The sequence below is a fragment of the Corvus kubaryi genome, unplaced genomic scaffold, assembly GCF_017639235.1.
Source record: "Corvus kubaryi isolate FWS band 111438036 unplaced genomic scaffold, C.kubaryi_AGA036_p1.0 split3-37304, whole genome shotgun sequence".
NCBI classification, from domain to species: Eukaryota; Metazoa; Chordata; class Aves; order Passeriformes; family Corvidae; genus Corvus; species Corvus kubaryi.
The window spans coordinates 300,983-317,685 of NW_024582087.1; the positions used below are offsets into that span (position 1 = coordinate 300,983).

The 16,703-nt window shown below is 67.1% G+C and overlaps 2 protein-coding genes across 14 annotated transcripts; one reads left to right on the forward strand and one right to left on the reverse strand.

Moving 5' to 3' along the window:
* Nucleotides 1-8: 8 nt before the first annotated feature.
* On the forward strand, nucleotides 9-7,046 carry CD164L2 (CD164 molecule like 2). Of its 4 annotated transcripts, none has more exons than XM_042015384.1 (6): nucleotides 9-379; nucleotides 3,669-3,773; nucleotides 4,096-4,173; nucleotides 4,356-4,421; nucleotides 5,082-5,247; nucleotides 5,654-7,046. In XM_042015384.1, the coding sequence occupies exons 1-6, from the start codon at nucleotides 280-282 to the stop codon at nucleotides 5,667-5,669; spliced, it is 531 nt and encodes a 176-aa protein (XP_041871318.1). In that variant the 5' UTR covers nucleotides 9-279; the 3' UTR covers nucleotides 5,670-7,046. The 4 variants fall into 4 exon arrangements, with proteins under 4 accessions (XP_041871318.1, XP_041871319.1, XP_041871320.1 ...); XM_042015385.1 differs by having other exon boundaries at nucleotides 6,631-7,046; XM_042015386.1 differs by lacking the exon at nucleotides 9-379 and adding an exon at nucleotides 1,953-2,157.
* Nucleotides 7,047-7,524: 478 nt separating this feature from the next.
* On the reverse strand, nucleotides 7,525-16,544 carry SYTL1 (synaptotagmin like 1). 10 transcript variants are annotated; one of them, XM_042015371.1, is made up of 17 exons: nucleotides 16,222-16,537; nucleotides 14,284-14,478; nucleotides 12,549-12,662; nucleotides 11,279-11,527; nucleotides 10,823-10,968; nucleotides 10,635-10,743; nucleotides 10,303-10,339; nucleotides 9,927-10,026; nucleotides 9,651-9,745; nucleotides 9,184-9,303; nucleotides 8,920-9,086; nucleotides 8,735-8,837; nucleotides 8,475-8,636; nucleotides 8,329-8,407; nucleotides 8,160-8,259; nucleotides 7,879-8,084; nucleotides 7,525-7,789 (listed from the first exon to the last, which is right to left on the reverse strand). In XM_042015371.1, exons 1-17 carry the CDS (start codon nucleotides 16,410-16,412, stop codon nucleotides 7,650-7,652), a joined length of 2,313 nt encoding a protein of 770 aa, XP_041871305.1. In that variant the 5' UTR covers nucleotides 16,413-16,537; the 3' UTR covers nucleotides 7,525-7,649. The 10 variants fall into 10 exon arrangements, with proteins under 10 accessions (XP_041871305.1, XP_041871306.1, XP_041871313.1 ...); XM_042015372.1 differs by having other exon boundaries at nucleotides 16,227-16,389; XM_042015379.1 differs by lacking the exons at nucleotides 14,284-14,478; nucleotides 16,222-16,537 and adding an exon at nucleotides 13,312-13,825 and having other exon boundaries at nucleotides 12,559-12,662.
* Nucleotides 16,545-16,703: the final 159 nt, after the last annotated feature.

Consider the following 16,703-nt stretch of genomic DNA (forward strand, 5'->3'; position numbering starts at 1 on the left):
CGGAGGATGACCTGCAAGAGCAGCCCCCTCAGTGCCCGCTGTCCACGAGCTGCCCCTGTGCCACCCAGATGGGACAGCACTGCCTCCCCCCAAAAGTTGTCTTCAGGAGGGTGGGCAGAGCAGTGTGTATTGAGGGGGTGCTCGCTGTTTACTCTAAGGGGATTTTTCTGGATGAAATGGTTCAGTTTTAAAACAAATAGGTGAATAAAGGGGAGGGAACACACACACACTCAACACCCCTGCGCCTGCCTGCCTTAGCTGCTGGGGGTTGGGCACTGCATGATTTTGATGGATAAATCCAGGAGAGCAGGACTGCCAGGGGAAAACACCCTCCCCCGCGAGGACTTCGGGGCCAAACTGAGGGGATCCCAGGCAGCAGGTAAAGGGGGTGACCCTGCCCCCCCCGATCAGCACTCCAGCGGGAACGGACACACTCCCATCCGCACCATGGCATCCCTTCTTACCGTGGGGGTCTACCCCTCCCCGGGCGGGCAGCAAAGCCCCTGGACGGGCTTTGGGGGGCACGGCCGCCCCTCGCCGCCCTCCCCATAGCGCGGCGCTCTGCCGGAGCGGGGTACCCCCTCCGCCGGTGCCCCCCCGGTGCCGGGCACTCACCTGCCGGGATGCTGGGCCCGGGCTGCGCTGGGCTGCCCGGCTGGGGCCCCGCTGCCATGGGCGCCGCCGAGTTATAGTGACCGAGCGGGGCCGGGGGGGCCCGGGGGGCTCGGGGGTGACTCACGGCCCCCCCAGCCCCGCTCGCCCCGCTGTGACGTCAATGGCGCGCCGGAGCCAATCAGCGCCCGGGCGGGCAGCGCGGGAGCGCGCGCGCCGCATAGTAATCGCAGCTCATTCATAAAAAACAGCCCCCCCACGCCCCGGCCCACGCCCGCTGCACGCCCCCCCCGAAACTCCCACGGCACCCGTGGGACCCCCCCCACGAGCCCGGGTCACCGCCGTGCTGCAAGGGAGGGAAGCCTGTATTGACTCGCCCCCTCTGCCCGCAATGCGGAGGTTTGGGGGCTCCGCTGTGTAGGGGGCGGCCCGGGGTTTGGGGGGGGTTGTGGGGTGGTCGAGGGGGTTCTCTCCTGGCCCCGCACAGCCGGGGTGCCCAGCCCCCTCCCCTCTCCCGGTGGGTCCCCGCGGCCCGGCTTTCCCACGCGGGGCTGAATAATTCATGGCCAGGAGAAGCGGGAAAGCCGGGCCAGGGGAGCTGCGGGAAGGGCTGGCGGGGAGCCCTCCCCCCGAGAGGAGGAGGAGAGGAGGAAGAAGAAGCCTGCGCTCCTCGAGACTCTTCCCCGCGCCGGTTCCTCGAAGCCCAGCGCGTTTCCCCGGCGATCTGTTCCCGCCGAGGAGAGAGGGGGTCTGCCGGGACCCCCGCGGGAATCGGGAGGCCCCGGTGGTCCCGGGCACGGCTGCGGCCGCCCCCTCGGAGCCCGGGCAGGGACCGGCGCCTCGGCCTGGCTCGGTTCGGTTCGGTTCAGCCCAGCCTGACTGGCCCCAGCCCCGGGGGAACGGACCCGCCGCAGCCCCGGGAGGGGTCGAAGTGTCCCGGGCACGGGGCTGGGGCGGGGAGAGCGGGCAGTGCAGGGTGTGCGGGCTGTGCAGAGTTCGAAGGGTGCGCGGGGTGTGCTGTGCACAGGCGGGTGCGGTCACACGGTGCGGGCAGGTGTGTAAGGGGTGTGAAGGGTGTACAGGGTGCGCAGGTGTGCGGGGTGTGTACAGCGTGTGCAAGTGTGTGCAGCTGTGCACAGGTGTGTGCAGGCACACAGGTGTGCGCAGGGGGTACCGTGTGCACAGTCCGTGCAGCCCCGGGTTTCCCACGGCCGGTGGGGGGGTGTGTGTGCGATGGGGGGCGATGGGGGTGAAGCACCTCGTGAGAGACCCCCACACCCCCGGGCCGGGCCTGCCGGGGCGGGGCCGGGCGGGGCGGGATAAGGCGGGGCCGCCCCCGCCGCCGCCGGGGCCGCCTCCCGCGGGCGCGCATCTGCTCCGCTCCGCTCTCCCGGGAGATCCGTGGACACACCTCTCGCTGGGACCGTGCCGAGCCTGGCCGAGCCGAGCCGGGCCGGGCCATGGCCCCGCCGGGTCCCAGGGCGCTGCGCTGCGCGCTCCTGTGCGCGCTGCTCTGCGCGCAGGGACCCGCTCCCACCCGCGCAGGTACGGCCGGGGGGGGCGGGGGGGAACTCGGGGCTTTGCAGCTTTGGGGCAGCTGAACTTTTTTCGGGGGGGATTGGTTTTTTCCAGGGGTTCCCCTCGCCCCCACGGGACTCCGTCCCCCGGCCTTGGATTGGAGGAGAGGAACCCCTGCTCCTGCTCCCAGCCGTGCTCCGTGGGGCTGGGACCCCCAAGGGCCAGGGGGATGCGCTGGGCTGCAGCGGGATAAGCGGCGTGTAGGGTCCAAGCTCCTCCCCAAAAAGTGTGGGGGTCTCGTGGGCCGTGGTGGGGAGAGGGGAACGGAGCCGTCACCTCCTTCCTGAGGTGCTGCAACTCCGGGCATTAATTATGCAAACCCCAGGCTTCCTTCTGCTCCCCCTCTCCCATCCCCCTGCTGCTGCCGGGAGACATTTCCACCCTGACTTATCCCAGCGGGACCCACGCGTGTTCCCAGAGCACCCCTGGGAATGGGGCTGCCCTCAGCCGGCCCCGCTGCCCCCCTTTATTCCCTCTCCTTCCCCACACCTGACGGCAGGAGCGGGAGTTGACAACGTTGGGCTCAAACGTCTGTTCCTGCGCCTGCCACGATAAAAATAAATTATAAACCTGCCTAAACCCTTGCGAACAAAGTCCTACTTTCCCATTGGCTCCCGGCAGGTCTCCAAATGCTGGAAGGGGGGACCCAGCGGCGTGCCCACCTCCTCCCTCCGTAGCCATGGCAATGGGCCCGCAGCATCTCTGCTTCCTGCCTTGCGCCACCGGTTGCCCCCTTGGCTTTTCCTGGGAAAGAAGGAAAGGGGCTGTTCTATCAGCCGCGCACGGTTTTTAGGGAACCCTAAAAGCTGGGGGGCTACAACTGCTCGCTCCAAAGGGAGGTGCTGTGGTGGGAAGCGCTGCCGGCAGGGATGCCTTGTGCTTGTTCCGTCCCCTGGGGAGCCAACCCGGGGAAATGCCCAACACCCTCCTGCGAGCCCTGGGGGGAGGGTTCGCCCCTGAGAGCCTGGAAACACATCCAGGGTGGGGAATGGCTCCCGGCTCTTTCCCGGGACGGTGCAAACGCGGGCGTGGGACGCAGCGAGGTGCAGGCAGGGCCCGGCCGCAGCCCGTCGCAGCCTCCCTCGCCGACAGCCAGCGCTGTAAATTAATGATGAGCGTGTGTGGGGGAAGAGCAGCTCCGCAAACACCCGCGTGACTCACCGCCTCCCCGGGCCGGCGGCAACGGGGGTCCCGCGGGGTGCCCGGGGGGCAGAGGGGCGACACTGCTCGGGTAACCCTGACCAGGCTGGTGCTGCCGCCTCATCTCATTTCCAATGAGATCTCCACCAAAAGATCTCTGGAGGGCTGGCGATGCTACAAACCCCATATCGGGACGGGGCTGTGGGGTTTGGGGCTATGGGATGTGCCTTCATCCCTCCTGCTGCACTATCAGAGTGGAGCTGGGGGTCCAGCCCTCCCCCACTGCCGGAGGGATGGGTGCTGGCCCTGCCCTCACCCCTTTTCCCTGGCCTTGGCAGGAGGGTGTGGCGAGCTGAGGTCCTGCGAGATGTGTACAGCCAGCAGCCATCCCCACAACGGCACCGACTGCATCTGGGTGGGCTGCAGGACCCCCGAGGAGCCAGGTGAGTGCTCGGCTGGGTGAGCACAGAGGGGCTCCCATCAGCCCTCCCCAGCCCCTGTCACTGGACCGGGCCATGCTGGGATAGTGTCGGCACTCAGCACCCTTGGATGGCTGGTCCCAGCTGCTTTCATGGCCAGGGTCCATCTCAGCTGTTCACAAAGCCCCTCCCTGGGCCCCCACCCACAGACCCTCAGGTGGATGCCCACCACTCAGTGAAGCCTCCTCATCCCAAACCCTCAGGTACCCAGGGATGCCTGGGCCCGAACACCACTGGCTGTGCTGGTTTGGGATCCTTGGGGAAACGGTGCCCCCTCTTCCCACAGGAACAGGGAGCTGCGTGCAGAGAGGGTCAGCGGTGCGGGAGACCTGTGCACTCTACAACACCAGCGCCCTGTGCCGAGGTAACCCCAGACCCCCAAACCCCCCCAGACCCTCTGCCCTTCGGGACAGAGGTGCTGGTGCAGGTACCAGGGCCATGGGGATGAAATCCCACCACCAGGACAGGGACCTGGGGTGCACGGGTGTGCGGCAATGTCCCCTGTTGCCCCTTTTACCCCCTTGCCTCTGTCCCTGCCTTCTCCAGCACTGAAGTCCCACACGGAAGAGCCTCCACGGTCCCACAGCAAGGAGCCAGTGACACACTCCACAAGTGAGTGGGTCTGGGGAGGGGTGGGAGGCGGTGGGATGGGGGTCCTGGATGCCCCCGGGATCGGGGACATGTCCCAACAAGGCACTTCCCTCCATATTTCACATCCCTTTGGGAGGGATGAGCAGAGCTGCCCTCAGGGCTGGATCAATGGATGTGCCCCCTGCCCTGGGTCACAGCTCTCTGTCCCTGTCACCTCTCTCTGGCCTGGGCAATGCCCAGGTAGGGCTAGGGGACTCACAACACTCAGCAGCCCTCCAGGAACAAGCCCTGATTCCATCGTTGCTGGGAATTGCCACCTCCAGCCTGGCTGGGAGTGGAGAAGGAGCCTCTTCCAGGAGCGGGAACTGGAGAGCGCTGGGCTCATTACAGCGGGTAACCAGAGCCTGGAGCCTGCTGAATTATTGATCCCACTGGGATCTGTTTGCCACTGGCTCCTTTCCTGCAGCTCCAGCTGCTCTGGCATGGGAAGGGGCTGAGCCCATCCCAGCATCCACATATTTGTGGGAACATCCCAGCCCAAGCTGGGAGCTACCAGTCCTCCCTGTGCAGCCACTGGGATCCGCACGGACCCCAAATCCCCCCTTATTGGTGGACGCATCTGTACCCAGGGATGCCAACACACCCATAACTCCCCAAACCTCCTGTTTCCCTGGCCACCAGGGACCACCACCACCAGTGCCCCGCTGACAGGCAGCCCCGACTTCCACCCGCCCGGCTTCGACACGGCGAGTTTCATTGGGGGCATCGTGCTGGTGCTGTGCGTCCAGGCCGTCGCCTTCTTCGTCATCAAGTTCATCAAGTCGAAGGACAGCGCCTACCAAACGCTGTAAGGGCCCCATGCTCCCACCGGAACCGGGATGGAGGGGGGGACCCGGGCCAAGCCCACCCTAAAGTCAAGACTGGGGTCACCCTGGGGTGTGTCCTGTCTCCGCTGTGTTGTGTCCCGTGGCTCTTTGTGCCGGTCCGCCCTCACCCTGCAGGGGACGATTTGGGAGGTGGAGGGGTCCACGTCCTCCTCCCTGTCCCCTCACCGGTGCCTGGCTGTCCTGCCACCTCCCCTGTCTGTCAGTGTCTGGCTGGGTCCTGGCTCTGAGCCCGTGGGGAGCGGGAGGGCCCCAAATCTGTCCCTCAGAGCTGAGCCAAGGGTGCTCCATGCTGTCCCCGTGTCCCTGGGCTAGCTGTGTCTAACGTGGGGGGCCGTGCCCCATCTCTCTTTCCTTCCACGCTGCCAGAGAGGACAACCAGTAGGTTCTGGGTGCCGGCGGCAGGGGGAGGGGGTGTCCACCCGCAGCCCCAGAGCTTCACCCTTCCTTCGCACCCCCCCGGGCAGAGGGGAGGAGGACCCTCCCTCCTGGTTTGCATGACGGGTGTTTCCCAGCTGGTTTTGCCGTTTCGTGTGGGTTTCCTGTTAGGGATGGAAGGGAAGGGGTCCCCCCCGCCCCCTTTCCGGCACGGAGCCCCTCAGGGCTGCAGCCCCACACAGCCCCTTCTGCCACCTGGGCGAGGGGTCCCCAGTGCCCCCAGCCTCACCACAGCGGGGTGCAGCCCCCTCACCCTGAGCATCCTCAACAGCACGGGAACTGCGGGGCTCCCAGCCCGGCCACAGTTTGACCCCAGCTCGCACCCAGCAGCCCCCTTCCCACTCTCGGCACCCCCTGCCCCATCGCCTCCCCACAGCCTTGAGGCTCGTGGGGCTGGGGGGTGCCCTCCTCCCCTCGTGGATTCTTGGGTGCTTTTCCCTCCAGCATTTTGGCCAGAGCACCCAGCCCTGCCCTGACACCCCCCCAGTCCCCCGTGCCCGCCGAGGAGCGGAGCCAGGGCCCTGCTGTGTGCTTTTGCTGTGCCTCTGTGTGCTCTGGGGGGGGGGCCTGGGGGCTTCCCTCTCCCCCACCCTCTTTCTGTGTGCTGTTTTGGGGAGGGGGCTGCGTGTCGTGTGCTGTGGGGTGACGCTTGTAGCTCGGGCTGCCCCCATTAAACTCTGGTGGTGGTGTCTGTGTTGTGTCCGGGGGGTTCCTGTGGCTGGGGAGGTGTATGGGATCCCCCCCTGCTGCAGGGGGAGTCCAGTGCAGTCCAACCCCTCCCCATGGTGTGGGTGGGCACTGGGACACCACCTGCACCCCCCTCCCTGGGGGCTGCGAGGGGCTGGGACCCACAGGGTGAAGCCCCCAGGACCTTTCCTGCCACATCTCCTTTCTGTCCCATGCCCCAGGATCTGAGGGCTCCGCGCCTCCAGGCTGGGGGGGGACGCTGTCCCCGCCCTCCCCAGGTGAAGAGGCCACTGCTGGTGTCCCCCTGCCCGCGGCCGGACTGTCCCCCCGCGCAGGCCCCCCACACCCGACTATGCAAAGCTGGGACACGGCCCCCAGGCCCGACCCCGTCCCTGTCCCCAGCGCGGGGCTGGGGATGCTCCGGGGTTTGCACCTCCGGTTGCTCCCAGGGGATGCAGGGGGGGCCCATCCAGCCCCGAATTCCACCTTGGGCCCCCCACCCTGTGCTTGCCAGATGCCATGGGGACCTGTGGCCATGGGTGGCAGTGGGGGGGCCCTTTGCTGGCCTCAGCCCCACACCGGGCAGAGCCCGAGCTGGAACGGGGGGGACAGAAACCAATAAAGGATTTTCCTGTAATTCCTGGTGTCCGTGTCATTGTCACCCATCTCCTGTCACTCCGGAGCCCCAGCAGTGGGTGCTGTCCTGGGAGATTTCGGTTGCAAAAAAACCTTCGGGGATTTGGCTGTTCCTGCCCACAGGGTGATACTGCTGGGTGGCCCCAGTGACTCCAGTCCTCCCAGTGACCAGGGAAGGGGAACCAGTGTGGGTCTCCCAGTGTGACAGGGCAGCCCAGTGTGGGGTATCCCAGTAAGAAAAGGGGCATCCTCGTAGAGGAATGACCCCCCCACCCCACCCAGGGCTGTGACAGGGCCACTGGAGCCCCGTGGTTGCCACCCCAGGGGCTGGGAGGACAGTGATGGAGGGCACAGCCCCACACTGGAAGCAGTGGGATGCAGCAGCTCCAGCCCCGCAGTGGAGGGAGAAGTCAGGGTGTGGTGGCCAGGGCAACAAACAGCCACCAGATGTGCCCTCAGCAATAAAAAGCTGCCAGATGTGCCCTCTGGTGCCACTTCATTGCTGCTGGAAGGGGAGGGCACAGACCCCAGCCCGCACAGTGATGTCTCCGTCCCTCAGGTCCCACAGTCCCGCTGGCACCAGCCGGTCCTTGGGGGGCTGGGGCTACGCCCGGGGGACCAGGTTGGTCCGCAGGGGCAGCAGCGCTTCCACCCAGTGCCCGGGCTGCTGCAGCAGCCGCTTCCACACCCCCTGCTCCTCCGCCGTCGAGTCCATCCAGCCCACGGGCAGCCCGTAGCTGCTCCCTGCAGAGAGAGCACCCCGTCACCCCCGAGCTGTGACACCGGTGACACCCAGGGCACACCCCGAGCAGCTGGGGGTCCCTCCTCCTCACCGGTGCCCAGGCTGAGCCGGATGCCGCCCAGCTGGCGCTTGGAGAAGGCTTCGTGGTGCCAGAGGGTGAACTCGGCACACGCCTCGGCCAAGTCCTTGGCCTGGAAGCCGTCGTACACCATGGTGTGGTTGAAGAGGGGGTTCAGGCTCCGCTTCACCACCCGTGTCTTCTGCCGGCTCGCCTTGCTGTCATCCGGCAGCACGTAGCTGGGGTGACACCGCGGTGAGGGGGGGCCCCCCAGCAGCCCCTCTGGGTGGCCCCGGGGTGTCACCCCCCCTTACCACTGCACGAAGGCATCCACAGTGCCGCTCTGCAGTGGGATGAGGCTCTGAGCATCCTTCACCCAGATGTGCAGCTCGCCCGTGGGTGGCATCCCCGCTCCTGCGGGCCAGAGGGGTCAGGGCCGCCCTGCATGCCAGACTCCCCCAGCTGCCCACAGGCCCCTCTCACCTTCCGAGCCGGCAGGGATGAACTTCAGCGCCAGGTTGAGGTTGCCCCGGCTGGCAAGGCCATCTGAGGGGATGGGCATCTGTGGGGCATGGGGACGTTACGGGGGGCAGTGCATGAACAGGGGGCTGGGGAGGCAGGGAGCTCACCCGTGGCTGGAGACTGAACCACTCGGGGCGGGTGTTGGCCCAGTCCCAGGTGCCCAGCGCGACCTCCACCTCCCCCAGGAACAGGTTCCTGCCCAGGCTGTCATGGTGCCACACCGAGAGGTTCAGGGTCCGGCTCTGCAGGTCCCTCTTCTCCAGCTTGTACTGGTGGGGAGGGGACACAGGCTGAGATTATCCACCCCCAGCCACCCGATCTGAACCACGGGGACCCTCCAAATCCACCCCTAAGCATGGCTAGAGACCTTGAGGGTCTCGTTGAAGACGGGATCCAAGCTCCTCTTCCTCACCGCGGTCTTGCGCTTGCTGCGGTTGGACTTGTCCGGCAGCAGGTAGGTCTTGATGTACCTGGGGCCAAAGAACGAGGTGGCTGCAGTGGGGGCAGGGTGGGCATCCCCTGGGCAGTGCCACCGGGGGCTGGGGCACTCACGGGTCCGAGCGCTGCTTCTTGGCTTCAGCCAGCTCCCGGCAGCGCAGGACGTGCACCTGCAGCTCCTTCTTGGCCGGGTCGTAGCGCAGGGAGAACTGGACACAGCCCCGCACGGCCACCCTGCCCAGCTCCCCCTCGCTGTACAGGCTCATCAGGCTCCCGCTCAGCTGCAGGGGGTGACACGGTCAGGGTGGGGTGGGGAGGTGACACCAGGGGGGCTGGGGAGGTGCCCCCCACCCACCCCACCCCGGCCCAGTCACGCACCGTGGAGGAGCTGAGGCTGGACACGGAGGAGCTGGCGCTCAGCAGGCTCGGGAGGGTGTGGCCGTTCTGTGGGGACACCGGGGCTGGGGGGGCCTGGTCTCTCGGGGGGGTCTCTGGCCTCTGGAAATGCAAAGAGGGGTCAGCACCCCTCCTCGGGCCCCCAGCCCCACTGAGGGCACCCAGCTCCCAGCAGTGTCTGGTGCTTGGGGTACAGGCCATGCTGTGCTGGCTTTGCTCAGTCTCCCCAGCCCCCAAAAACCCCATACAGCCCCCCCCCTCCAACCTTGTACAGACCCCCTCCAGCCCCCCAAACTCATACAGCTTCTCCAACCTACCCAATCCTAGAGAGCCCCTCAACCCCGTGGAGTCCCCTCAAGACCCTACAGCCCTATAAAGCCCCATGCACCCCCCCTCCAACACCCCTTACAGCCCCCCCAACCCCTACAGCCCCCCAGCCTCCCTCCCACCTGCCCAGCATCGTGGCTGCTGTGTGCGGAGCCCGGCTCCTCCTCATCCTCCTCTGTGCTGGATGAGCTGAAGGAGTTCCCACCTCCCGTGTCACCTGCAAGGACCAGGGGCGGGTGGGGGTCCCGGCCCAGCAGGGGTGGGTAGGAAGGGGGGATCCCTCTTTTGGCCAGAGCAGCGGAATGGCCACAATGGGGGGCCAGGAGGAGGCTGGTGATCAGAGCTGGGGGGCTCCAGCCCCCCAAATCCCCACAGCACGGGCCCCCCATCCCCGTTACCTGGCTGCGCCGGGCTGTCCTGCTCCCTCACCGGGATGTCACCCTGCAGCAGGGGCTGTGACATCGGGGTCTCCTCCACAGCCGGCGCGGGGGGGCTGGGCTGTGAGGGACAGGGTGAGAACAGGGACCCCGGGCACCCCCTCCTCCCCCACCTGCTACCCCCAGCCCCCGTTCCCCTCTGCTCCTGGGGACAGGGTGAGGGATGACCCATGGGACACCCCGTGGGACCTTTTGTAGGACATTTCCCATCACTCTGCAGGGTTCAGGATCACTCCAAGTGCAGCACAACCTTGGGATGGCACTGGGGGTGCTGCAGGGTGATCCCCACCCATCACCAGGGTGTCAGACACTGCTCAACCCCACACCAGGGACCCACCTGGAGCTCAGGGGCCTCCTGCATCTCTGTGAGGGAGCTGTGGGAAGAGATCACCGTTAGTTTGGTCTGGATGGTGGACAGCCAAACACCGGGACAGTGGGAGACACTGGGATGGTGGGAGACACTGGGATAATGGACAGATGGACATTGGGATGGTGGGAGATGGTGCAAAACCAGACCCTGGAATGATGGGCAGGCACCGGCCCTGGCTGCACCATCCCCCTCGCCACGGGTGCTGCTCCCCTCCAGCCCCCTTGTGCCACCCCAGCGGGTACCAGTGAGATGCCACCAGCCCCGGGGCACCCGTGGGATGCCACCCTCTCCTCCCTCACCTCTCCTCCGTGTCCTGTGCACCATCCTCATCCTCCTTCTCCTCTGCCAGCGGCTCGTCAATGGCCTCCAGCTCGCCCAGGCTGGGGCCACGTTCCAGGTCCCCCGTTCCTGGGGACATCGGGGAGCTCAGCGGGCCAAGCCCTGGCCCCCATTTCCCTGTCCCCTCCACACCCCATCCCTCGCCTACCCCGGGGCCGCCTCCTGCGGCGGATGGAGGCTCGGACGAGGTCGGAGCCCAGCGGGTGCCGGTGGCGCTGGGCCCGGGCGTCGCAGAACCAGTCCCCGGTGAGGCTCCGCAGCCGCGCCGGGTCCGACACCGACTTGCGGAGTTTGCTGGGGGCAGGAGGGTGACATTGGGACCCCTGTGCCACTGCCCCAGAGCCTTCCCAGTCCATGGAGCCGCCCCGACAGGGTCTGGGGGACACCAGCCACCCCCTCCCAGGGGGTTTGGGACCCTCGGTGCTGGTGTGACAAACCAGGGGCTTCACCCTGGCTGAGCTCAGTGGGTGACCCCATCGCAGGTGAAAAGGGGACCCTCAGCCGGGCTGCTCTGTCCCCAAGGGGTGATGGACCCCCAGCTGGCTGCTCCTGGAGGGTCCACGCTGTCCCTAACGGTGGCGCCGAGCAGGGACCCCCAGCCCACCTGATGCGTCCCTCCTCCCGCCGGCGGAGCTGCCAGTCCCGGCGCAGCACCTCGGCGATGCAGCTCCGCTCCTCCTCCGTCAGGAAGCTCAGGTCCAGCAGCGCCTCGGGCTCCAGCGCCATGGCGGGGTGCGGGGACAGCGCGGGGACACGGCGAGGGGCTGGCCCGGGCGGGGGCAGGGACACGGAGTGCTCAGCGTGCCGGGCGTGCACCAGCGATGCCAACATCTGGAGAGGCACCTCGGGGCCGCTGTGGAGGACCCCCCCCGCTCATCCTGCTGAAAGGACAAGGGGGAGGAGCTCAGCCCACACCCCCACTCTAAACACCCTAAACACCCCTGCCACCCCCACCGGCGACAAGCGAGGAGCGGGGCGATGCCGAGGGTGCCCAGAGAAGGGCACAGGCAGCCCGAGGGCGGGCTCGGGGCACTGCGGCGCTCCTCCGGCTGCCGGCTCCGTGCCAGGCCAGCCCTGCCCGCGGCCCGTGTTTGCCCAGCGTGTTTGCTCAGGACTGGCCCTGCCCCTGCCCGCTTTCCCAGGGATTCACCGGGTGCCAGCGCACAGGGACAGATGGCAGAAGGGGGCTTGGCTGCCCCCAGGATGGGCTGAGACCGAACCGGGCTGAGGCCGTTCTCAGATCATCACATCTCCCGGGGGGGTTTTGCCCCATGCCCGGCGTTGCCTCACCACGGCCCTTCCTGTCCCCGCTGTTGGGAAAGCGCTGCCTGCTGTCACCGAGGGCAGGAAATTGCAGCAGCCGCGGGGCAGGATCAGCCTGGACCCCCCCGGGCAGCTCCCGGGCACCCCCAGGCTCCTGAGCACCCACAGAGCCACGTCCTGGCACGGCTGGGGGGTCCCACCTCCACCAGTGGCCCTGTCCCCAGCCCCAAAGGTGACTCTGACCCCGCCCCATGGGTGGCCCTGTCCCAGCCTGTCCCCAGCCCCTCGGAGGGTCCCATCCCTGCCCCACAGGTGCCCCTGCCCCAGCGCCGGGGGGTGTCAGACACCCCCCAGGGTTGGGGACCCCAGCCCAGGACCTGAGCACGAGAAGGGCACCTTCTGCTGCCACCCCCAGCACAGCCCGCCCCAAACCAGCCCCAGGGAACCCCCCCATCGCACACAGAGGAACCCCAACACTGCCTGGCCCCCTCGGGCGAACCTGTGACACCCACCGGCCCCCTGCCCCCGACATCGGTCTGGGGGGGAGGGGGTGTCTCGGGGGACACGAACGGGCTCTCCCCGGGGCTGGGGGGGTCTCGGGGGACACGAACCGGCTCTCACCGGGGCTGGGGTGATGCTGCCGCTGTCTCCCCGCCGCAGCCGCTCGTATCCTGTTTACTGCCGGCACACGGGGGGGTCCCCCCACCCCGGAACAGAGCCACCACCTAAAAATGTCACCTAGGCCTGAGCCAGGCGCTGCTGTGGTGCCCAGTTCCCCGTGGGGACCCCAAAACCGAACCGTGAAGAAGCACCACAGCCCCGCCAGTGCGCAATGGGGTGCTGGGCACCCGGCCCCCCACCCTGCACGGGGGACCAGTCAAACCAGTTAAACCTCCCCAGCAAGCCACAGCTGGGGGGTGCACGTCCCCCTTTTTTCATTGCAGGCAGCCCGACAAGACACGGGGGGTCCGGACGGCGTGAAGCACCCCCCACACCCCTCCCTAAAATGCACCCACGCCCAGCCCCTCCCGGGTGACCCCCACAGCCCCCCAGGACCGGCAGATCCCAGTGGCCTCCAGCACAGCCCAGGCTTGCCGGACACCCGGGACGCCCTCGCCTCCTCCTAGCACCAGGGACCCCATTCGCGGGGGCCTCAGACCCCCGCCAGCCCCAGGTCTCTGTCACAGCGTGGGGACAAGAAAAATCACCCCTCAAACGCGTGACCCGGGGCCCCCAGCTCGCCCCTTCTCACCGGGCAGCACAGCGGGGCGGGTGTGCAGCCCCCCAAGTGGGGCGAGAGGAGCCGGACCACACCCCCCCCGCGGTGCCGGTGCAGCCCCCCCGCAGTGGGCTCAGCCCCACGCCCCCCCTTACCTGTCCAGGTGAGGGGTCTCGGTGGCTCGTCGCCCTCCAGCACCCCACGGGACCCTCGAGGGTGCGCGGTGCCCCCGCTCCCCACCCCTGGCTCGGTGCTGTGCCCGGGGTGACTCAACCGCAGCCCTGTGAGCGCCTCCGCGCCCGGCGGCACGAAAGCAGGGACTGGAGCCAGCAGCACCCGCCGGACGGGACTGAACTGGGCTGAACTGGGCTGAACTGGGCTGAACTGGGAGGCGTCAGGCGCCTGGGAAGGGGTGGCGCAGCGGGGATGCGCCCCGGGACAGGGGGACCCCAAGCGTGGTGGAGACTGGAAGCCAAGGGCGTGGGAAAGGGGATGGGTGGGAGATGTCCCACCCTGGTGTCACACGGGGGGGCTGGGGGCAGGATGTGGTTCTGGGGTTCCTGGGAGAGCGCCTGGGCTGCACTGGGGGAACTGGGGGGACTGGTGTGTGCTGGGCATGGGGGGAGCAGTGCCTCTGCCCCCCTGCAGCACCCTGAAGCCCCCACCCCAAAAGCCCAGTGTGGAGCAGCATCAGCTCCCTGGGGCTTTGCAGGACCCCCATCCCCAGGGTGTCCTCGGCTCCATGGCCCCCATCCCATAATGCATTCCCAGCCCACAGCTCCTTTCCCACGGGATGCCCCCAGCCCCCTCCTCACCCCATGGCTCCCCCCAGCCCCAGATTCCCTATCCCATGGATATGTCCAGCCCCACAACCCCCATCCTGCTGGGGACAATCCCATCCGGCTCTGAATGGCCGGGAGTCCTGACCCCCCAGGACCATCCTGGGTGCTCAGCCCCACGCAGGAGTGGGCCAGCAGTGCCAGGCAGGGATAAACCCTGGGCAAGAGCACCTCTCTCTGGCACAGCGGGACCTGTGCCTCAGTTTCCCTCGATGCCAGAGGGAGAGCAGCTGGCTGGGGGTGGGGGTCAGGCTCCCCCCAGCTTTAATGCGAGATGGCAGCACTTACCGAGCACAGGACCGCAAGAAAAGGGGATTATTTTTAGCCTGGTTTCTCAGGAAATGAGACTTCAGCAGTGGCTTCATGTGTCTGTGGGCCACCCTCCTCTTCCTCCCCTTGCAGGGCGCTCGCTGCTCAGCTCCAGTGGGGGGTCCCAAGGGAATGGGAGCCCGCAATGGGTGTCCTGGGAATGCAGCCAGGTCTCTGCAGGGTAACAATGATGTGAGGACAGTTGTGTCCCCACAGGGCTTCTCGTGGGCTGGGGGCTCAGCCCTGGGTCACCCCGGGTGAGCACCAAGCCTTTTCTGGGCATCCTGCACCCTTTGTTCCTGCAACATCCAGAGTGAGGAACATTTATGGGACAGAGAAGGAAGCGGGGAGAAGTGGGACACAATCCTGCACTGTCCCACCCCATCCTTGGTGACCCAGAGGTGCAGCGAGTTTGCCGGGTCTCAGCCACAGCCGGCGCCTCGGGTGGTGGGGACGGAGGCTGCAGCGACCCAGTGACAGCGGGTGGCACCCAGGAACACCCTGGCCACCAGCACACCTGAGCCAGGTGCCGGGCCAGCCCTCGGGGATGGTTTTCCTTGCAGCCAGGCACAGAGCGGGTTCTGGCTCATTTCGGTGCCGCGTGGGCAGCCCCGAGCCAGCGCTGGCGAGGAGCGAGTCCCGGCCTGCTCCCAGCCCTCTGCCCCCTCCAGGACTCGTTCCTCAGGAGGTGCAGGCAAGTCTGGTTCTCCTGGAGGAAAACTGAGGCAGGAGCACGAGCTGGAGCACAGGCAGAGCCCCACCAGTGGATTTGGGGGCAGTGGGGAAGCCCTTGCACCACAGCACCCCAGCTTTTACACTGCTACATGTCCCCCCAAAGCCTTGTGGCCACCTGGCCCCATTCCTCTCCTGGGATCTCAGCTCCCCGTGCCCTCTGCCCTCCCAGAGCCTTTGATGTGACACTCGAGCGCTCCCTGGACAGACAGGAACGGTGCCAGATCCCCCAGGGACAGACCCCAGCTCCCACAGGGATGGACCCCATCTCTCATGGTGGCAGACTCCAACTCCCGGGGCCTGGGGGACCCTTTGTCTGCACTTTTAATTCTTTATTTCAAATCCCCACACCAGAGCAGGGACCTCGAGGCGTTTCCAGCTGTGGCTCAGGCTGGGAATGACACGCAAGGCCTGGCTGGGAGGTCAGTGCTGGGCCTTACACCCCCTTCCCCTCCCCTGCCTGGGAAACAACGGCGTGAGGGAGAGGAGGGATCCACAGCCTGGGAGGCACCGCAGCCCCCGGCAGCCTCCAAAGCTCCCAGTGTGCCCCAGTGCAACGGGATATTGCTGCTGGGGGAGCCCTTTGATGCACCCCCAACGGGGGTGACCCCTGGGACCCCTCCCCTCCGTCCAGCTGCAGCGAAGTGACCGCACTTCAAAGGCGGCTCCACGGCGCTGACATTCCCGGCTCCCCGTGGCGAGGGAGGTCGGGGACCCCCAGCCCTGCTCCCCACGGTGGTGCCCGGGGGGGTCGGTCACACTCGGCCACCCCAGGCGAGGACGGGGGTGGGGGGGAAGCAGCGGGGGTCACTGCGGGATGAGAGTTCAGGCCATGTGGCAGCTGGGATGGATCCTGACATTCCACTGCAGCATTCCTGGCTCCCGGCGCTGGGCTGGCCACGCTGAGAGCTTGGAGAGGAAAACGAGGGGAGCAGGGCTCGCACAGCAGCCTCACGCCCTGGGCAGGGAGCTGGGAGCATCCCGGGCATCCGAGCGGGGCTATCCGGGCACACCCGGACCGGCTGTTTCCCCACAATCCCCACATTCCATGACCTGAACCGCGCGGCTCAGCCCCCACACATCCCACGCCAGATTCCCTGCAGCTCCCGGGCTGGCAGGAAAATCCTGCCAGGCTTGGGAGGCGGGGAGGGACCCCTGTGGTCCCGGGGGCTTCGGCATCCTCACCTCACCTTCCAGCGACAGATGTGTGTGGGATAAAGCCCTCGGAGCCGCCTGCCGTCCCGCAGGAGCTGAGGCTGCTTGCCTGGAGGGGCTGAGCAGCAGGATCCAGGTGGTTTTCCATAAAATGGCTGCACCATGAAATCCCCCGGCCTCGGACACAACCTGATTTTAAGGCTGATGTACTTCCCCCTCATCCCCCCAGCTCCAGCCTCTGGATATCACATGGAACAGAAAATCAGTGGCTGCATCTGCAGGCAGCAAGCACAGCTTTCCTGGCTCCCAGTTCAGGCAGCAGATCCTGCTGGGAGAAGGGAAAATGAGTCTGGCTCTTTGCTTCCGGCAGCCCCAGGGCCAGGACAGGCGTCCCCTCCCCAGGGAAGGCAGAGGGCTCCGGGCTGGAGAGGGAAGGAGCTGGGAAAAGCAGTGCCTCCCGGAAAATAAGACACAGGAGAGACAAAAGGGGAGCTGTTCACAGCTGAAGCGAA

What these genes read in the sequence shown, in the direction of transcription:
- CD164L2 (XM_042015384.1), top strand. Translation starts at nt 280, where the DNA reads ATGATTTTGATGGATAAATCCAGGAGAGCAGGACTGCCAGGGGAAAAC. An exon ending in GAGGGGATCCCAGGCAGCAG is followed by an intron (nt 380 to 3,668) that starts GTAAAGGGGGTG and finishes TGGCCTTGGCAG; the next exon opens with GAGGGTGTGGCGAGCTGAGG. An exon ending in CACCAGCGCCCTGTGCCGAG is followed by an intron (nt 4,174 to 4,355) that starts GTAACCCCAGAC and finishes TGCCTTCTCCAG; the next exon opens with CACTGAAGTCCCACACGGAA.
- SYTL1 (XM_042015371.1), bottom strand. Translation starts at nt 16,412, where the DNA reads ATGAGGGGGAAGTACATCAGCCTTAAAATCAGGTTGTGTCCGAGGCCG. An exon ending in GGACAGCCCGGCGCAGCCAG is followed by an intron (nt 9,746 to 9,926) that starts GTAACGGGGATG and finishes TGGTCCTTGCAG; the next exon opens with GTGACACGGGAGGTGGGAAC. An exon ending in GCAGCCACGATGCTGGGCAG is followed by an intron (nt 9,304 to 9,650) that starts GTGGGAGGGAGG and finishes TTGCATTTCCAG; the next exon opens with AGGCCAGAGACCCCCCCGAG.